The sequence below is a fragment of the Aethalodelphis obliquidens genome, unplaced genomic scaffold (assembly GCF_003676395.1).
Source record: "Aethalodelphis obliquidens isolate GAN/ISIS:26980383/991018 unplaced genomic scaffold, ASM367639v1 scaffold11, whole genome shotgun sequence".
Lineage (NCBI taxonomy): Eukaryota > Metazoa > Chordata > Mammalia > Artiodactyla > Delphinidae > Aethalodelphis > Aethalodelphis obliquidens.
The window spans coordinates 32,104,946-32,121,148 of record NW_020837955.1 but is presented as its reverse complement, the minus strand read 5'-3'; the positions used below and the strand labels follow the sequence as shown (position 1 = coordinate 32,121,148).

Genomic DNA, 16,203 nt, shown 5'->3' with positions numbered 1-16,203 from the left:
CAGCTTCCTGTTCTACAGTTTGGTGTTTGTCATTAATTTTGGGAAATTCCCAGTCATTATTACTTCAAATATTTCTTAGATTGTTTTCTCTCTTCTCCTGGTATTTCAGTCACATGAATATTAAACCTTTGGTAATCGTTCCACATTTCTTGGATACTGTGTTCCTTTGTTTTCATTTTTTTCCTCTTTGCTTTTCAGTTTGGGAAGTTTCTGTTAACATATCTTCAAGCTCATTGATTCTTTCCTCATTTGTGTCCAGTTTGTTCATCAAAGAGGCATTCTTCATTTCTCTCTTTTTTAAAAAAATATTTATTTATTTATTTGGTTGCCCTGCATCTTAGTTGCGGCAGGCGGGCTCCTTAGTTGTGGCATGCAAACTCTTAATTGCAGCATGCATGTGGGATCTAGTTCCCTGACCAGGAATTGAACCCGGGCCCCCTGCATTGAGAGTGTGGAGTTGTAATCACTGCACCACCAGGGAAGTCCCCATTCTTTATTTCTGTTAAAATATTTTTTATTTCTAGCATTTCTCTTGGAATCTTTCTTAGAGTTTCTGTCTCTATGCTTACGTTGCTCATCTGTTCTTGCATGTTGTCCACTTTTTTCCTTAGATCCCTTAGCATATTATTCATAGTTACTTTAGGTCTGAAATTTTTAAAACTTTGCCATATCCAACTCCAGTTCTGATGATTACTCTGTCTCTTTAAGCTGTGTTTTTTTATCTTTCAGGATGCCTTGTAATTTTTTGTTTAAACCTGTACATGATGTACTGGGTAAAAAGAACTGAAGTAAATAGGCCTCTACTGTGAAGTTTTATGTTTATTTGGCTAGGAATTAGGCTGTGTTTACTGTTTGCTGTAGCCGTAGGTGTCAGAGGCTAAATTTTCCTCTGGTGACCTTGTTTTTGTCTCTTCTGTGTCTTCGGGTTTCTATAAAGACTTCTTCTTAAATAAGGTCTGAGACATGCAATTCTTTCCATTGTAATCCCCTGTTATTATATAGAAGTCCTATAGATGTAGTGGTAAAGTTTAAGGGGAAGGGATGCATTCTATAGACCTATGATTGGACCTCAGTCTTTTAGCAAACCTGTACCCCTGGGCTGTAACCTTACAAATTATTTCTCAGTTTACTCCCTCTGGTGAGATGAGAAGACTGGAGTTGGTTATTTCCCTTATGCCACATGAAGGGGCTGGTGTTTTTCTTTCCCTGTGTGGGAGACTGGACGAGGCCTCAATTGGGTATTTCCGTTCTCTTGGTTGTTAGGCTTTGGTAAAATCTCAGTAAAATAGTTTCTCTTGAAGACAGGCCTTTTTAAGGATAACAGTATTCTCTGGGTATATTTCAAAATGGCTACCATTGTGGTTGGAAAAGATACTTGATACGATTTCAATCTTCTTAAATTTGTTAAAACGTTTTGTGGCTGAAAACATGATATATCCTGGAGACACTTGGTCATGTTGTGTAATCCCCGTAATGTTCTGTTGGATTAGCTGCTAATATTTAGTTGTGGACTTTTATATCTGTATTCACAAGGGTTATTGGTCTATAATTTTCTTTTCTTGTGATGTCTTTATCTGGCTTTGATATCATAGTAATGCTGACTTCATAGAATGAGTTCGGAAGTTTTCCCTTGTTTTCTATTTTTTGAAAGAGTTTAGAAGAATTGGTGTTAATTGTTCTTTAAATATTTGGTAGAATTCACCAGTGAAGGCATCTGGTCCTGGACTTTTCTTCGTTGGAAGGTTTTTGATCACTGATTCAGTCTCTTTACTTGTTATGAGTCTATTGAGATTTTCTATTTCTTCTTCAGTCTACATCATTTGTGTGTTTCTAGAAATTTGTCCATTTCATCTATGTTTTCTAATTTATTGGTGTATAATTATTCATATTATTTTCTTATAATCCTTTTCATTTTTGTCATGTTGGTAATAATGTCTCCACTTTCATTTCTGATTTTATTTTCATCATCTCTCTTTATTAGTTTAGCTAAAGATTTGTCAATTTTGTTGATATTTTCAAAGAAATAACTTTTGATTTCATTGATTCTATTGTGTGTTATTGTACTTATCTCCATTCTAATCTTCATTATTTCTTTCCTTCTGCGAACTTTGGGTTTATTTTACTCTTCTTTTCCTATTTTCTCAAGGTGTAAAGTTAGCCATTTGCAGCTTATAAATTTCCCTGTGAGTGCTACCTTCACTGCACCCCAGAAGTTTTGGGGTGTTATATTTTTGTTTTTAATCCTTTCTGTTCTGATTTCCCTTGTGATTTCTTCTTTGAACCTTTGGTTATTGAAGAGGGTGTTGTTTAATATCTATATATTTGTGAATTTTCCAGATTTCCTTCTATTACTGATTGCTAATATCATGCCGTTATGGTTGAAGAAAATACTTTGTATGATTTGTACGATTTTATGATTTTAATCTTTTAAAGTTTATTGAGACTAAATTCTTGGCATAACATAGTATCTATCCTGGAGAATATTCCACGTGCACTTGAGAAGAATGTGAATTGTGCTCTATAGTTTGGAGTGTTCTATACATGTCTGTTATATCTATTTTGTGTATAGTGTTGTTTAAGCCCTCTCTATCCTTATTAATCTTCTATCAGAATTTTGTATCCATTATTGAAAGTGAGGTATTGTAGTCTCCAAGTATTATTGTTGAGCTGTCTATTTCTCCCTTCAATTCTGTCAATGTTTCCTTCATATATTTTGGGAGTTGTTTGTTTGCTGTATATGTGTTTATAATTGTTATATATTCTTGATGAACTGACACTTCTGTGAATATATAATGTCCTCCTTTGTCTTTTGTAACAGTTTTTGACTTACGGTCTGTTTGTCTGAAATTAGTATAACCACCCAAGTTCTCTTTTGGTTACTATTTGCATGGAATATTTTTTCATTGTTTTATTACTTTCACCTATTTGTGTCTTTTTATATTGTTGAGTGTTGAATTTTGTTGTAATCCTTTAATGATTACAACATTAAATAAGAAGTCTGCCATCACTTTTATTGTTGTTCTACTGCATGTAATATGCATGTTTCTTTGGCTGCTTTTAAGACCTGATTGTTATATTTAGTTTTTAACAGTTTGACTATGATATGCCTAGGAGTGGTCCTTGTATTTCTGCTGCACTATTTATAAAGAGACAAATACTAGTAACAACTCAAATGTCTTAAGAATTTGAGAATAGCTAAATATTCATTGATACAATGGAGCGGCATTGAGTAAATATGTAGATTATATTGGTACAAGATAAAGTATATATGAAATAAAGTTTAGTAAAAAGTAGAATGTATATATATACAAAGATTTGAAAAAGGAAAAATGTTTATACAAGAAACATAAATTTAATAGAGTTATGTAAGTAGTTTTTTAAGGTAAAAGTTTTCTTCCTCTGAAAACCTATTTTTTATAACAGATTTTTGAGATATAGTTCACATATCACAAAATTTTCCCATGCAAAGTATACACTTAAAGTATACAATCTAATGGTTTTGAATATGTTCATGGAGTTGTTCAACCATCACCACAATCAATTTTAGAAAAAGTTTACCACCCCAGCAAGAAACCCCATACCTTCTAGCAGTTACTTACCATTCCCCCAACACCCACAGCCCTAGACAACCACTGATTAACTTTCTCTCTCTGTGGATTTGCCTGTTCTGGACATTCTACATAAATGGAGTCATACAGTGTCTAGTGTTTTCTGACTGGCTTTTTCACTTAGCATAATGTTTTCAAAGTTTATCCATGGTGTAGCATGTATCAAAACTTTCTTTTTTATTGTTAAGTAATGTTCCAATGTTATCATTTTTATATCATAATTAACATTATAGTAAAGCCTTTTAGGGTAGATTCCCTAATATGGAATTAGTGGATTAGAGGAAATGAACCTTCATTTCCTATTGTATTTCAGTCTTATTTATCTATATACCTCAAAAGACTACATCAGTAATGTGATTTTACATTAAATTCCTGGAAACACAAACATTAAAGAGAAAATCCTTTGATCACTGCTCTCTCCCACTCCACTCCTCACCCCTTGGGCCTCTTCCTCTACTTTCTACCCCTAGAAGCAGCCATTATCCTGAGTTTGGTACATATCCTTTCAACTCATTTTTAAAAAGTCTCTCCTTCCCCTATCTCTGTCCATATATGCATATGTACAGACACATTTTAAGGGTTTTTAATTACATGTTATATGGAGGTTAATGAATCCATTGTGATGCCTGCAACACAAATCCCTATGTGCATTATTAAATAGAACAAAAACTAATTATTATCACTTCTATCCTTTCCATTAATATTCATATCATATAAATAAACCATGGTGTAATGGGAGATCTGAATCCCTATAATTGACTCTAATAGCCATCCTAATAATTCATCCCATGCCCTCAAGATAACACCATACTGTATTTCAGGAGGCTATTTTAATTTCAAGGAAGGGAAACAGGATTAATTTCAAGGGGCTGCAGATTCTGTGTGGGACCAAAGCACTCAATTTGATTATAGATTTGATAATTGATTAACTCATTCTTAAACTCCAAAAGTGATATCTAAATTACTGTATAATGGGAGTAGACAATTAAATCGACCATTTAAAAAGTGGAACCTTGTGAACTAACCCAAATATTTAACAGGCACTCTGCTGGTATTTGGTTTCATAGGAGAAAATATTTGATTATTTAGGTTTGGAGGAGGACTCTGGCATTATCCAGCAGTCAGAGTGACTGATCAGGTATAACAGGTTTCCTGGCTGCAGTATGAAAGCTAGATGACCATGATTTGTTACTCAAATCTCTTGATTTTTTTTTTTTCTGGAAATGATTTCTCTTTATACAAAATACCTGGTGGCAGCACATGTCATTCATATTTTCATGTAGTTGAGTCTGAATTTCTCATGTTTCCTGGGCCTTCTTTAAACTCTGAGGATTAAGATACCATCTCAGTTAATCTTAAGGCAAAGGCCATTTGATTATTTTTCTTGGCAGCTGGATCTGCAACTGTCTTAAACTATCTTAAGAAAAACTAGGGAAAGGACTGAATAATAAGACCCCAGGGCTTCCCTGGTGGTGCAGTGGTTAAGAATCCTCCTGCCAGTGCAGGGGACACTGGTTCAATCCCTGGTCCGGGAAGATCCCACATGCCGTGGAGCAACTAAGCCCGTGTGCCACAACTACTGACCCTGTGCTCTAGAGCCTGCGAGCCACAACTACTGAGCCTGCATGCCACAACTAATGAAGCCCATGCACCTAGAGCCCCTGCTCTGCAACAAGAGAGGCCATGGCAAGAGAAGCCCATGCACCTCAATGAAGAGTAGCCCCTGCTCGCCGCAACTAGAGAAAGCCTGTGTAACATGGCCAAATATAAATAAATAAAATAAATTTATAAAGAAAAAAAAAAGACCCCATACCAAAATTATTTTTAAAGTTTCAAAATTTTAGTTCACTCTATTTAAAAACTGCCTATTTAAATGCTGCCTTTTTAGATCACTCTACCACTAAATCACTCATGCTAAAATATTATATTGCCTTTTTAGAAGATGAGAAAGCAGTGCTACCATTTTTTTTCAGTTCGTTTTGAATTAGAATTTAGTAGGAATATCAGACATACTAGTTGCAGCACTTACCTATATTCTAGCTCCTCTTCCCCATTCCTTATGGAGACCTACTCAGTAAATGGAGTTGGGCATTTACATAAAATAGCAAGTGAGGAATGAGCAGAAGCACTGTGCTCGTGTAGTACCCACACTAAGACCTTTGAGGCAGTGAGAAAAAACAAGATGTGCAGTAAGCCTAATTCAGTTTGGATTTATTTTGTATGCTTAATGATTAGTGTAAAAGAACTCTGCCCATTTTAGCTTATAATTAGCATCCACAACCCCTTTTTCACAGAGCTGTAACCTTTTTTTTTAAAAAAGAACATCTATTATATGTCAGATTCTGGATATGGTGTTTTGTGTATCTTTCTCTCCTTGTTCAGCACTTAACAGCCTTTCCGGGAGAGTAGGTATTAGTATTATTCCCATTTTTTAGATGAAGTTCAAAGAGGTCAGGAGACTTGACCAAAGACTGACTGGCAACTGGGGGTTGGGGAGAACCATTTTGAAATCTGGAAGGTCTGCCGCCCCTTTTCTGGTCAGGCTCTAACCCAGACCTGGGTTTAAATAGCCTAGAAGGCAGTGAAGCGGGACAAATGCTGGGCTTCACTTCACCAGGCTCTGCTGCCAGGCAGATGTGTGACCTTAGGTATTTGGACTGCAGTGGCCTCTACCCTGAAGAGAAGATATTTCCACCGCAAACCAGATGATCCGCGAGGCCTGGCGATCCACGTGCTGCAGGGCCCAGTTTTGACCATTTCTCAAACCGGTGTTGCTGGAGGAAGCCAGCTGACTACCACGCCCTCCTTGGAACTTACCAGACTGGCCTGTTTCAGTATCTGTATGCTTATCAAGGTGCAAAGCATATTAACACAGAGCCCGGCCCTGAGGGCACCTAGGTTTTCCCACACCGCCCCCAGAGTCCACTGTACGAGAATTGGGGAAGAATCCTGGGTGTTTATTGCTAATTACATCTCGCTCGTGGGGAGAGGCTCTTGACAGCGTTCCAAGTGGGGTTCTCGTTGACGCTGCAGACCCAGGGCAGGTTTTCTCCGGAACGCGCGGCGGGGTGGAGGCGGAGAAGAGGGTGCAGGAGATAGCCACAGCGAACTCACGCAGCCCCGCACGCCTTCCCCCTGCGCATCCTGCGGCGCCGGCCTCCGCGGAGGAAGGCGAGGGACAGCGGCGGCCGCAGGCTAGGCACGGGTTGCGGGCCCAGGTGCCACCGTGGGTGCCTCCTACGTCCCCACCTCCTGCCCCCGGGCTACCGGCCTGTCCCCGCCCCTCCGCCTGACTGCAGGTGAAGCAGCCAAGGCCGCTGAGTAGGTGCGTGGGGATGATCTCACCCGCGCGCTCCGCGCCAGGAGGAGGAGGAGCGGGAGCAAATCCAACTTCCGGGTAGTGAAGCCGCAAGCCACCGGCATCTTGCTTTTTCTTTCCCCTCCCCCCACTGTACCCCTCGCCTCTCCCTCCTTTCCTTTTATTCCCGGCCCCACCTGCCAAAATGAACAGCTCGGACGAGGAGAAGCAGCTGCAGCTCATCTCCAGTCTGAAGGAGCAAGGTAGGCGGGCGTGTGGCCGCCAGGTGCGGGCAGCCGCGGCCCATGGGCGGGGACGGCTCCAGGGCGCTGGCTTTGCGGTGGTGGAAGCTGGGCGGGAGGTATTGCGGCCGTCGTAGTCACCCCCAGTAGCTCCGTCACCCGTGGAAAAGCATTCTCCGCGCCCCGCGCGCTTTGGCGAGCTCGGGGCAGAGGGTAACGTGCTTTGCTTGTGCCTGGGAGTGTCGTGCCCGGCAGGGCGGGAAGCGCTACCCGTTGGTCGCTTTAGCCGGCCATGGGGGTTGAGGAGAAGGGCCAAGGATTTGGCGGGGACGAGGTCCCACGGTACCACCGTACACGCGGGGGAAGCGAGTGGGGCTGGTTATTTTGGAGAGGCGGCGGTTTGGGCAGCTCTGCTGGCCTCGCTCCCTGGCCTCGGCCCCCCCTTGCACGTTGGCGCCTGCGGCGCTGCTTGACAGCCTTTCCGAGCTTTTCATTCTGGTTTGGCCTAGTTCCTCTTTCCTTAGCAGCGAGGATTTGCAGGCCGTGGTGTGTTTTATCGCTTCCCATTTTTAGCAATTTATTTGTCAGTGAGGCAACACCCTGCCTGTGCGGGGCTTCTTGAATTAGGACTTGTCTCTGGTTCGCAGGAAAGCCATGTACATGCATTTCTGCATTGCCTGATAACTAGATAAAGAACTGTTTTAATCTCTTAATAAAGAACTGTTGTAGTCAGTGATTTTCATCACTTAACCACACTTCTGAACAAAGCCAAATTAAGATCATATGTGAACCTAACACTTTTTAAATTTAAAATTATTATTACCCTGACCAAAGGTGGCCTGAGAATATGGGTCAAGAAAGAGGAACCATGCAGATTTAGGAAGTAAAAATGTGTAGGAACATATGTTTTCCTGAATAACTTGCTTACATGGCCGTATAGCGGAAGGGGCCCCGCTCTGTGGCTAATCCTGGTGTTTAATCCCAGCTCTTTCACTTCTCTTGACTTAACTCACCAACTCTGTGAACTTGGAAGAGTCTCTTCCCTGCCGTGGGTCTTATGGTTAATCAAGCCTGACCTGACTAGGCGCAAGAGCTAAACCAGATGATTTTATGAGGTCTGTCCAGTACTGTGACCTGTTGCTCCTCGAGACCACAGACATACCATTCATAAGGGTATTTTGATCCCTCTGCAGTCCACACTCCTGGAAACAAATCTCAACATGACTGTTTAGTAACTGTGTGACCTTGGGGAAATTATCAATATTTAACCTCTCGAAAATGGACAGAACACATTCCTCTCTGGTATCTAGCATCTAGAAAGTGCTGGATAAATATTAATGGCTTTTGCCTTCCCACGTACTGTCAACTCCCATCCTAGATTAGTCTAAGGTCATGAAGTCACAAGAATCAGTGAATCTAGTGGGTGGGCAACATGTCTTTATCTGGAATTTCTCAAGTGTTTTAGTGAAGGGCTGGATTTTATTAGTATTTTATTCCTGATAACACTGCCCCCGTCACCCAACATAAAGACTCTTAATTCATATTCTAGACTGTTGGAGCTTTCATTATTGGTAGTATCTGTCAGTGGATGCCAGGTCTTTTGATGGATGGTCAGTTTTCAAATAATGTTAAAATTTCAAATTTCACTTCTTTTCATTATGTATATAATTTCAAGGATAATTTAACAGTGCAGATAATCCACAAGTTATTTATATTTGATTTTGGAACACATCTCTATCTCTGTGTTGGATTTGAGACTTGAGAAAAACGGACGATTCTTAAGTTTCTGGTTCTCCAGTTATGTTGGAAAACAAACAAATCCATGCATTAGTATTTTTAGAGGATATATTTCCTCAATTTTGAGCATATCAAAGGCAATAGAACAGTTAGACTTTGAAATTTTTGTTTCTTAAAGCGTATACTTTTTTTTTAGGATATTGAGTCTGGTTACACAGGTGTTGGGGTTTTTATCAGCCCATGGTGTAATTTTTATACATTTCAAACTTGGAGCATTTGTCAGTGGATCATAGACTGTGATAGCAAGTGACTTATTTCAAGAGTATTTAATTGCTGTTTAACCTGCGGAACTAACTGGGAGGCTAGGGATTTGAGGAGGAAAACCTGGCAACTAGGTGTTTGGGCTCTTACCAATATTATGATCAATTTTGTAAGCCGGTATGTGTGATTTATTTTTAAAAGTAGACAGTACTTTTTACAGCCTGTTAACATTGTGAATAATTCCACTACTATTGAATGTGAACAAGAAGAGCCATTATCGATTAAATACTCTGCTTTTCTTTTTTTAGGCTGAGTAAACCTATTCATTTACTCCTTTGACAAATACTAGGTACCTGTCATATGTGATGCCCATGTGCTGGGCACTGGGGGAAGAGATGGTGAACCAGACAGACAAGTTTATTGTCTAGTAGACAGTCATTAATCAAATAATCATACAAATCAGTTTGTACAATTAAAATTTTTTTTTCTAGGATAGATTCTTAGGAATGGAATTGTTGGCTTAGAGGGCATATATGTATAAAGTTTTGCTAGGCATTGCAGAAGTGCCCCCCTCCCCAGATGGCTGTACCAGTTCACATTCCCCCCAGAAGTGTCCATTTTCCCATGCTTTGGTCAACAGTGACCAACAGCAGTCTTTACTAATTTGACAGCCTGACAGGTTGCTTAATTTTTGCCAATCTGATGAACAAAAATGGTACCTTTAAAAAATTTGTTTGACCTGGTAATTAGTGAGGTTTGAAATCTTTTTACATGTTTGTTGGCCATTTAGGTTTCATCATATCGTTTCTTCCCTGGTGTATTTTAAGTCTAAAATTTGAACCCATTCCCCAGGAGGGTGTTCAGAAAGAAGGTTGCCATCAACTCTAAATGGCAAAGCTGACAGCAGCCTTCCCTAATGTGAAGTCTTTAGTGGTGTGGTGAATAAGGTTGCTTTTGACAAAAGTTGTGAAATGTAATGACGGAGTCTGTCATAATATGAACAATCTCTAATTTATACTTAACATTCCCTAAGCTCTATGTCTTATAAATCACACCCACTTCTGAATTACTTCAAAACATTGTATGTTCCCTTCTAGTGAATGGTATAATTAGCTATATTATGTCTTTCTAGAAAGTTATATTATGTCCCTTTAAAAAAAATTAGCCAGTGTGCGATTGCTTATGTTCAAGCAGATGTTGAGGTAATGAGGTAATTCTCCTTTTGTCTTTTTTGCGGCTTTATTTTATTGGACTGATTGACATCTTTAATGCACTGAGAAATGGCAACTTGCGATACTATTTCCAATGCATATGTCCTAGCTTACTAAAGTGGACATTTTCCTTACAAAACATAATACAGTGTTCAGAATTCTGTTGGGAAATGATAGACTTAGCTCAGCATTTGTTTAAGGTACATGATTTTCTTTGTATTTCATTCAGCCCACATGCATTGAATATTCATAGCCAGGCACTGTGCTAGGCCTCAGAGATATAGAGATGGAAAAAACCTTGTCCCTGCTGGTGAGGAGTTCCTAGTTTAGAGATGGTGGTAGAGTGTCTAACTAGCCTCATTTGGGTCATGTGTTTAAAGTCCTTTGGCCAGGGAAGGGCAGGGCACCTTGATTGGCAGCCTCCACAAAGACCAATGGATTGGAGTAGTCCAAAAAAGACTGGTGTGCCACTACCAGAAGGGGGGATGCGGGCTAGAAAGACACAAACAGCAGATGTCCACTAAACTGTCATCATAATGCCATGGCATTTGGATCTTGTTGAGGAAGTTTTGAAGAGAATGATTGCCACTTAGCAAAAAGGATGTTCTAATGTAAGACCAAAACAACAACAACAAACAAATAAAAGTTATGGGCTATTCTTGGACTGACACTATTTAAAATGGTAAGATAATTGGTTTTAAAGCAAGGTAACCTTCTTTCATCTTGAGAGTTGGTATCATTTTCTCCAAGATTATTGAGCTAGTGCTTAAGGTTCACATGGAAATTTAGTCAAGTTTATTCTTAGAACAGAGTTAGTAATTAAAAGAGGCTTCCAGTGTTCCCTTGGCTTCCAGGCTAGGAAGTAGCTAGAGCATTATTTTGACAAAAGGGTCTGAAACTGCTGTCTACCAAAATGACCCTATTTATCTGGAAAAGCTGAAGCATTGTCAATCTCGGGTCCATACAAAGTCAGTCAGTAGAAAGCCGTTTGGGACTAAATGGTTGCCTTGGTGTCAGGTGCAAACCTGGCTTTACACCACTATTTTCCAAGTGTGGTCCAGGGACTAACTGTATCTGAACAACCAGGGTACATATGTACTTACTTAGTTACCTCTGAAAAGGCTGGTAAATTTATATTTCTTCATCTGGTTACATTTTTGTAAGATTTGCATTTAAAGTTTTTTGCTTTTAGAACAAAGTATTACGTGGATTGAGAAAACTGCACAGAATACAAATGAACATCTCAGTGAATTATTTTTAAAAAGCAAGTATGTTTCTAACAACGCTTAAATCAGAACATTTCCAGAAGCCCCTTCATAACCCCTCCAATCACTATCACCTTCCTCTTCCCAAAGATATCCAATGCCACCAAAGATAAGTTTTGCAAGTTTCTGAAATGTACATAAACGGAATCATACAGTGTGTTTTATTTGCTTCTGTCCTCTTTCACTCATTATGTGTGTGAGATTTATCAGTATTGTCCCATGTAGTTATAGTTCGTTTGTTTGCATTGCTGAGTAGTATTCCACTGTATGAACATACCAAAAAAAATGTAAGCTAATATAGTGGAGATCAGGGGTCAGCAGACTTTTTCTGTAAATGGCAGAGATAAGTATTTTAGGCATTGTGGGCCATATGATTTTTGTAAACCAGAGTATTAAAAATGCATTTTCCTAAAGTTGGTGAGCCACTGCCAAAGAGGACCCAGTTGGGGTGACCCTTTGTGAGATGGACATTCAGCATGGCCTGAGGAACTACAACTTCTAGTCAGAATTTCACTATTCACCTAACACTGCTGTTAGGTAGATCAGTCTTACTTTTGTTTTTTTAAAAAATTAAATTAAAAAATAAACATATACTCACAGAAGAAAAAAGCATATGGAGTAAAAAGTACAATTACCTGTTCCTTCTGACTCATTATTTCTCAATCTTTATTTCATTATACTCTCCAAAGGAGTCTTTTTAGACATTTTTTCCCCTAATCACTTCCCCTCCCCATGACATTTTAATACCACTGATACTCTGCATCTTTTTGTGTACTGTGATCCTTTGGAGAGCTACAGGCCATTGTCATATCTAATATTTTTTTCCTCTTTGAGGGTGACCCGTTGATAATGCATGTTCTAACCCCATTTCCATTTCTCAAAGTTATCTACTGTTAACCTTTTGTTGTATTTCCTTCTGGAAATTGTGTTTGTATGTACATATATATTTGTCAGTTAATATATATTATAGAATTCATACCAGTACATATAGAGTTAAACCTTTAAAAATTGATTGCATAATGTTCCCTGTATGGATCTCCCGCAGAGTAGTTAATGTCCTCTGGAAAGCAAACTTCTGTATTTCTATTTTTTTTTTATTAAAAATAATGCTTCTGGCAATAGAGAAGAGTTGGAGACATCAGTATGAACTCATGTTTAGCTTAATATAGATACCGATGGTTACATATAGAAATATTTACAGATGTGTATATACGTATTGGGTTAGTATACAGACATTTATTTCCTTGCTCTTTCAGCTGAGAGCCTAGGTGTACCAGTAACAATGAGCACATCTAGCTCCAGAACATGGCTTGTAATACCATTTTCCAGTAAAAGGAACAGGGCTCCTGGGAGAAATGGCTGATTCTAGTGCTGGAGTGACTGGGGCAGGATATATACAAGATGAGCCTGGAGTATCTTGTGGTTACTAGAAAGTAAGGAAGTGCTCAAAAAAATGAGCCCACAATGATGGGGATATGTCAAAGAGATATAAGAACCAACTGAAAGAACTTCCAATGGCCAAAGATGGAACAATTTGAACAACAAAATACTGGATTATAACCCAAAGTATAAAATAAATATTCATGAGTCCATAGTGATATAAATTAATGAGAAGAGACACATCTTCCATGTAGAACAGTCCCGCTCAAAGGGCCGTGGAGCATAATGCCCTGCTCTGTAAGTGTGGGGTGTGCGTAGTGACTTCCTTCCAAAGAGAGGACAGTATGCAAAGGGGGGTAAATAGTAACTTTAAAGTGGAGAAACCTGACAGACATTACCTCAGTTAGGTGATCTAGGTCAACTTCAATAGTGATTTAAGTCATGTTGATATTATGTACCTTTGATGTGAGATGATGAAAATGGCACTTCACCTCTGTGGTCCTCCCCTAAAAACCTATAGCCCCAGTCTCATCATGAGGAAAACATCCCAGGTTGGGGAACATTTTACAAAATATCTGATCAGTGCTCCTCAAAGTTATCAAGTTAAGGACTTTTTTTTTTTTTTTGCGGTACGCGGGCCTCTCACTGTTGTGGCCTCTCCCGTTGGCGGAGCACAGGCTCCGGACGCACAGGTTCAGCGGCCATGGCTCACGGGCCCAGCCGTGAATCTAAAGTTTATAAAACCAAAATTTATTCAAAACAGTAATGCTGCTTACATCCTTTGTACACATATATCTCTGTAAGTGCAACTGTAGGAAAAATTCTGAGAAGTGGAATCATTAGATCCAAAAAGTATGTATATTTTAAACTTTGTTGTGCTGTAGATTTTATTCTGTAGAGCTGTTAACACAGCCAAGCTTTGCTTTAAAATGTAGAAGGAACACTGCTTTTTTCTCTGCTTCCCATGTTAGCTAAGCATTTTATTTCATTTATTTTTTATTGATGTATCTAAGCATTGTAAACATTAAAACACGAGTTCTGAATTTTTTGTTTGGTGCAGTGAACAGTAATATATTAGGATCCTTTTAGTTACTTGATTCTATCTCAAATCCTCTATGGCACAAATCAGGGTATGATTCTGAGATTGAGATTATATATATATATGTATATCTCAACATATATGTATGTACATATACATACACACATATTTATATATATATATTTGTTTTAAATACGGCTTCGAGGAGCAGTATTAGATTACAGAAAAATTGAGCAGAAGGTACAGAGAATTCCCTCATCTTCCCCCTCCCTGCCCCCGTTTTCCCTTATTATTATCATCTTGCATTAGTGTGGTACAGGTCTTAGAACTGATGAGCCAATATTGATACATTATTGTTAACTAAAGTCCGTAGTTTTGCATTAGGGTTTATTCTTTTTTTTTTTTTTTTTTTTGCTGTACACGGGCCTCTCACTGCTGTGGCCTCTCCCGTTGCGGAGCGCAGGCTCAGCGGCCATGGCTCACGGGCCAGCCGCTCCGCGGCATGTGGGATCTTCCTGGACCGGGGCACGAAGCCGTGTCCCCTGCATCGGTAGGCGGATTCTCAACCACTGAGCCACCAGGGAAGCCCCAGGGTTTATTCTTTATGTTGTACATTCCATGGGTTTTGACAGATGTATGACATGTACCCATCATTACATTATCAAACAGAATAATTTCACTGCTCCCAAAATTTCCTCTGTTCTACCTGTTCATCCCTCTCACCTTACCCTGGAACTCCTGGCAACTAGTGATCTTTTTACTGGCTCCGTAGTTTTGCTTTTTCCATAATGTTATATAGTTAAAATTGTACAGAGTATAGCATTTTTAGATTGGCTTCTTGCATGTAGCAATATGCATTTGGGCTTCCTGCATGTCTTTTGTGCTTGACAGCTCATTTGTTTCTCTTTCTCTGAATAATACTCCATTGTATAGATGTACCGTTGTTAGTTTATCCATTCACTTGTTGGTGAACATCACAGTTACTTCCAAGTTTTGGCAGTTAGGAATAAAACTGCTATAAACATTCATGTAGTGGTAGGGTATGGGGGAAGGGAATAGTCCTGTGATAGGGTCTCTGTTTTTAAGTGAGCCTGTGCCCCAGAGCCGTGACTTTCGCAAGTGCTTCTCAGTTCCAGTTTTCCCTGTCCGTGAGACAAGAAGGCTACAGGCGCTGGAGTTGGTTTTTACCTTCCCTTTAATCTGTTAGGCTCTAATAAAATAATTTCTCTTGAGGGAAGGTTTTGTTATAAAGAACAGAATGCTCTGGGCACATTTCGTGATGGCTACTTTTCCCCTCCCCTGCCAGAAACAGTAGGGAAATTTTCTCAGTATTCACTGTGAGGACCTGGTAGTACTCCTGGAGTTAAAACTCAAAAAAGTGTTGGGGCTTCTTAAGATCCGCCCACGCCTAGAGTTTTTAACTCTCAAACTTGTTGGAACTGAGCCTCTAGCAATTTGTTAGTTACAGTTTAGATTTTTTTCCCTATCTTGGCACATGAGGGTGTTTCTGCACCTTGGCTTCTGCTCCAGTAAGTTGTGATCCTCTGTATCTGTCTGAGTGTATCTCTAATTTTTGGAGTAGTGATTTGCCCTGTGACTTCAGTTCTCTCATGGATCCAAGATGAGTTGTTGATTTTCAGTGTGTTCAGCTTTTTTTGTTGTTGTGAGGACCAGAGTGTCGGCTTACAAGCTCCTTACATGCCAGACCAGAAACCAGACTTATATACGTATTTTAAAGTTCTCAGTTTCCTTCCTTTCTGGTGGTTAACTTGAAGTCATTAATATAGTTTGTTGAGATTACTTCTTAAGCATCATTAAATCATTAACACTGTACTGTGTGTTCTATCAGAGTGAATTTCAGGTTTGCTATAATTTCTTTTAGATGAAATCTCTCACCTTTGTTTTTTGATCACGTTTTCCAGCAGTGTTTCCCTGGCTTTTCTAATGCTTTAATTAACAACTGAGGTATAAACAACTTCTCTTTCTATCCTGGCTTTAAGAGCAGAACCTACTGGGATGTGTGCAGAAGTGAATAATGTCCTAATTGAACATTATCTGTTATGACTTATGTCCTCATACCCCATTAGTAAGAGATGTTTCAAGGCTCCATGAGCCTCAAAGATGTAAACTCAGTGGATGAGAATATACATTAGAAGATCTCA

At 39.3% G+C, this 16,203-nt stretch overlaps 1 protein-coding gene across 4 annotated transcripts in view; it reads left to right on the top strand.

Moving 5' to 3' along the window:
• The first annotated feature begins 6,795 nt into the window (after nucleotides 1-6,795).
• Nucleotides 6,796-16,203, top strand: part of SHTN1 (shootin 1) — a 117,955-nt gene continuing 108,547 nt past the window's right edge. For 3 of the 4 annotated variants that reach the window (XM_027112696.1, XM_027112693.1, XM_027112695.1), the window contains exon 1: nucleotides 6,796-7,169. In XM_027112696.1, the coding sequence (XP_026968497.1) occupies nucleotides 7,112-7,169 (58 nt within the window). In that variant the 5' untranslated portion in view covers nucleotides 6,796-7,111. The remainder of the gene's footprint in view (nucleotides 7,170-16,203) is intronic. The other variant, XM_027112697.1, reaches the window with a different exon arrangement.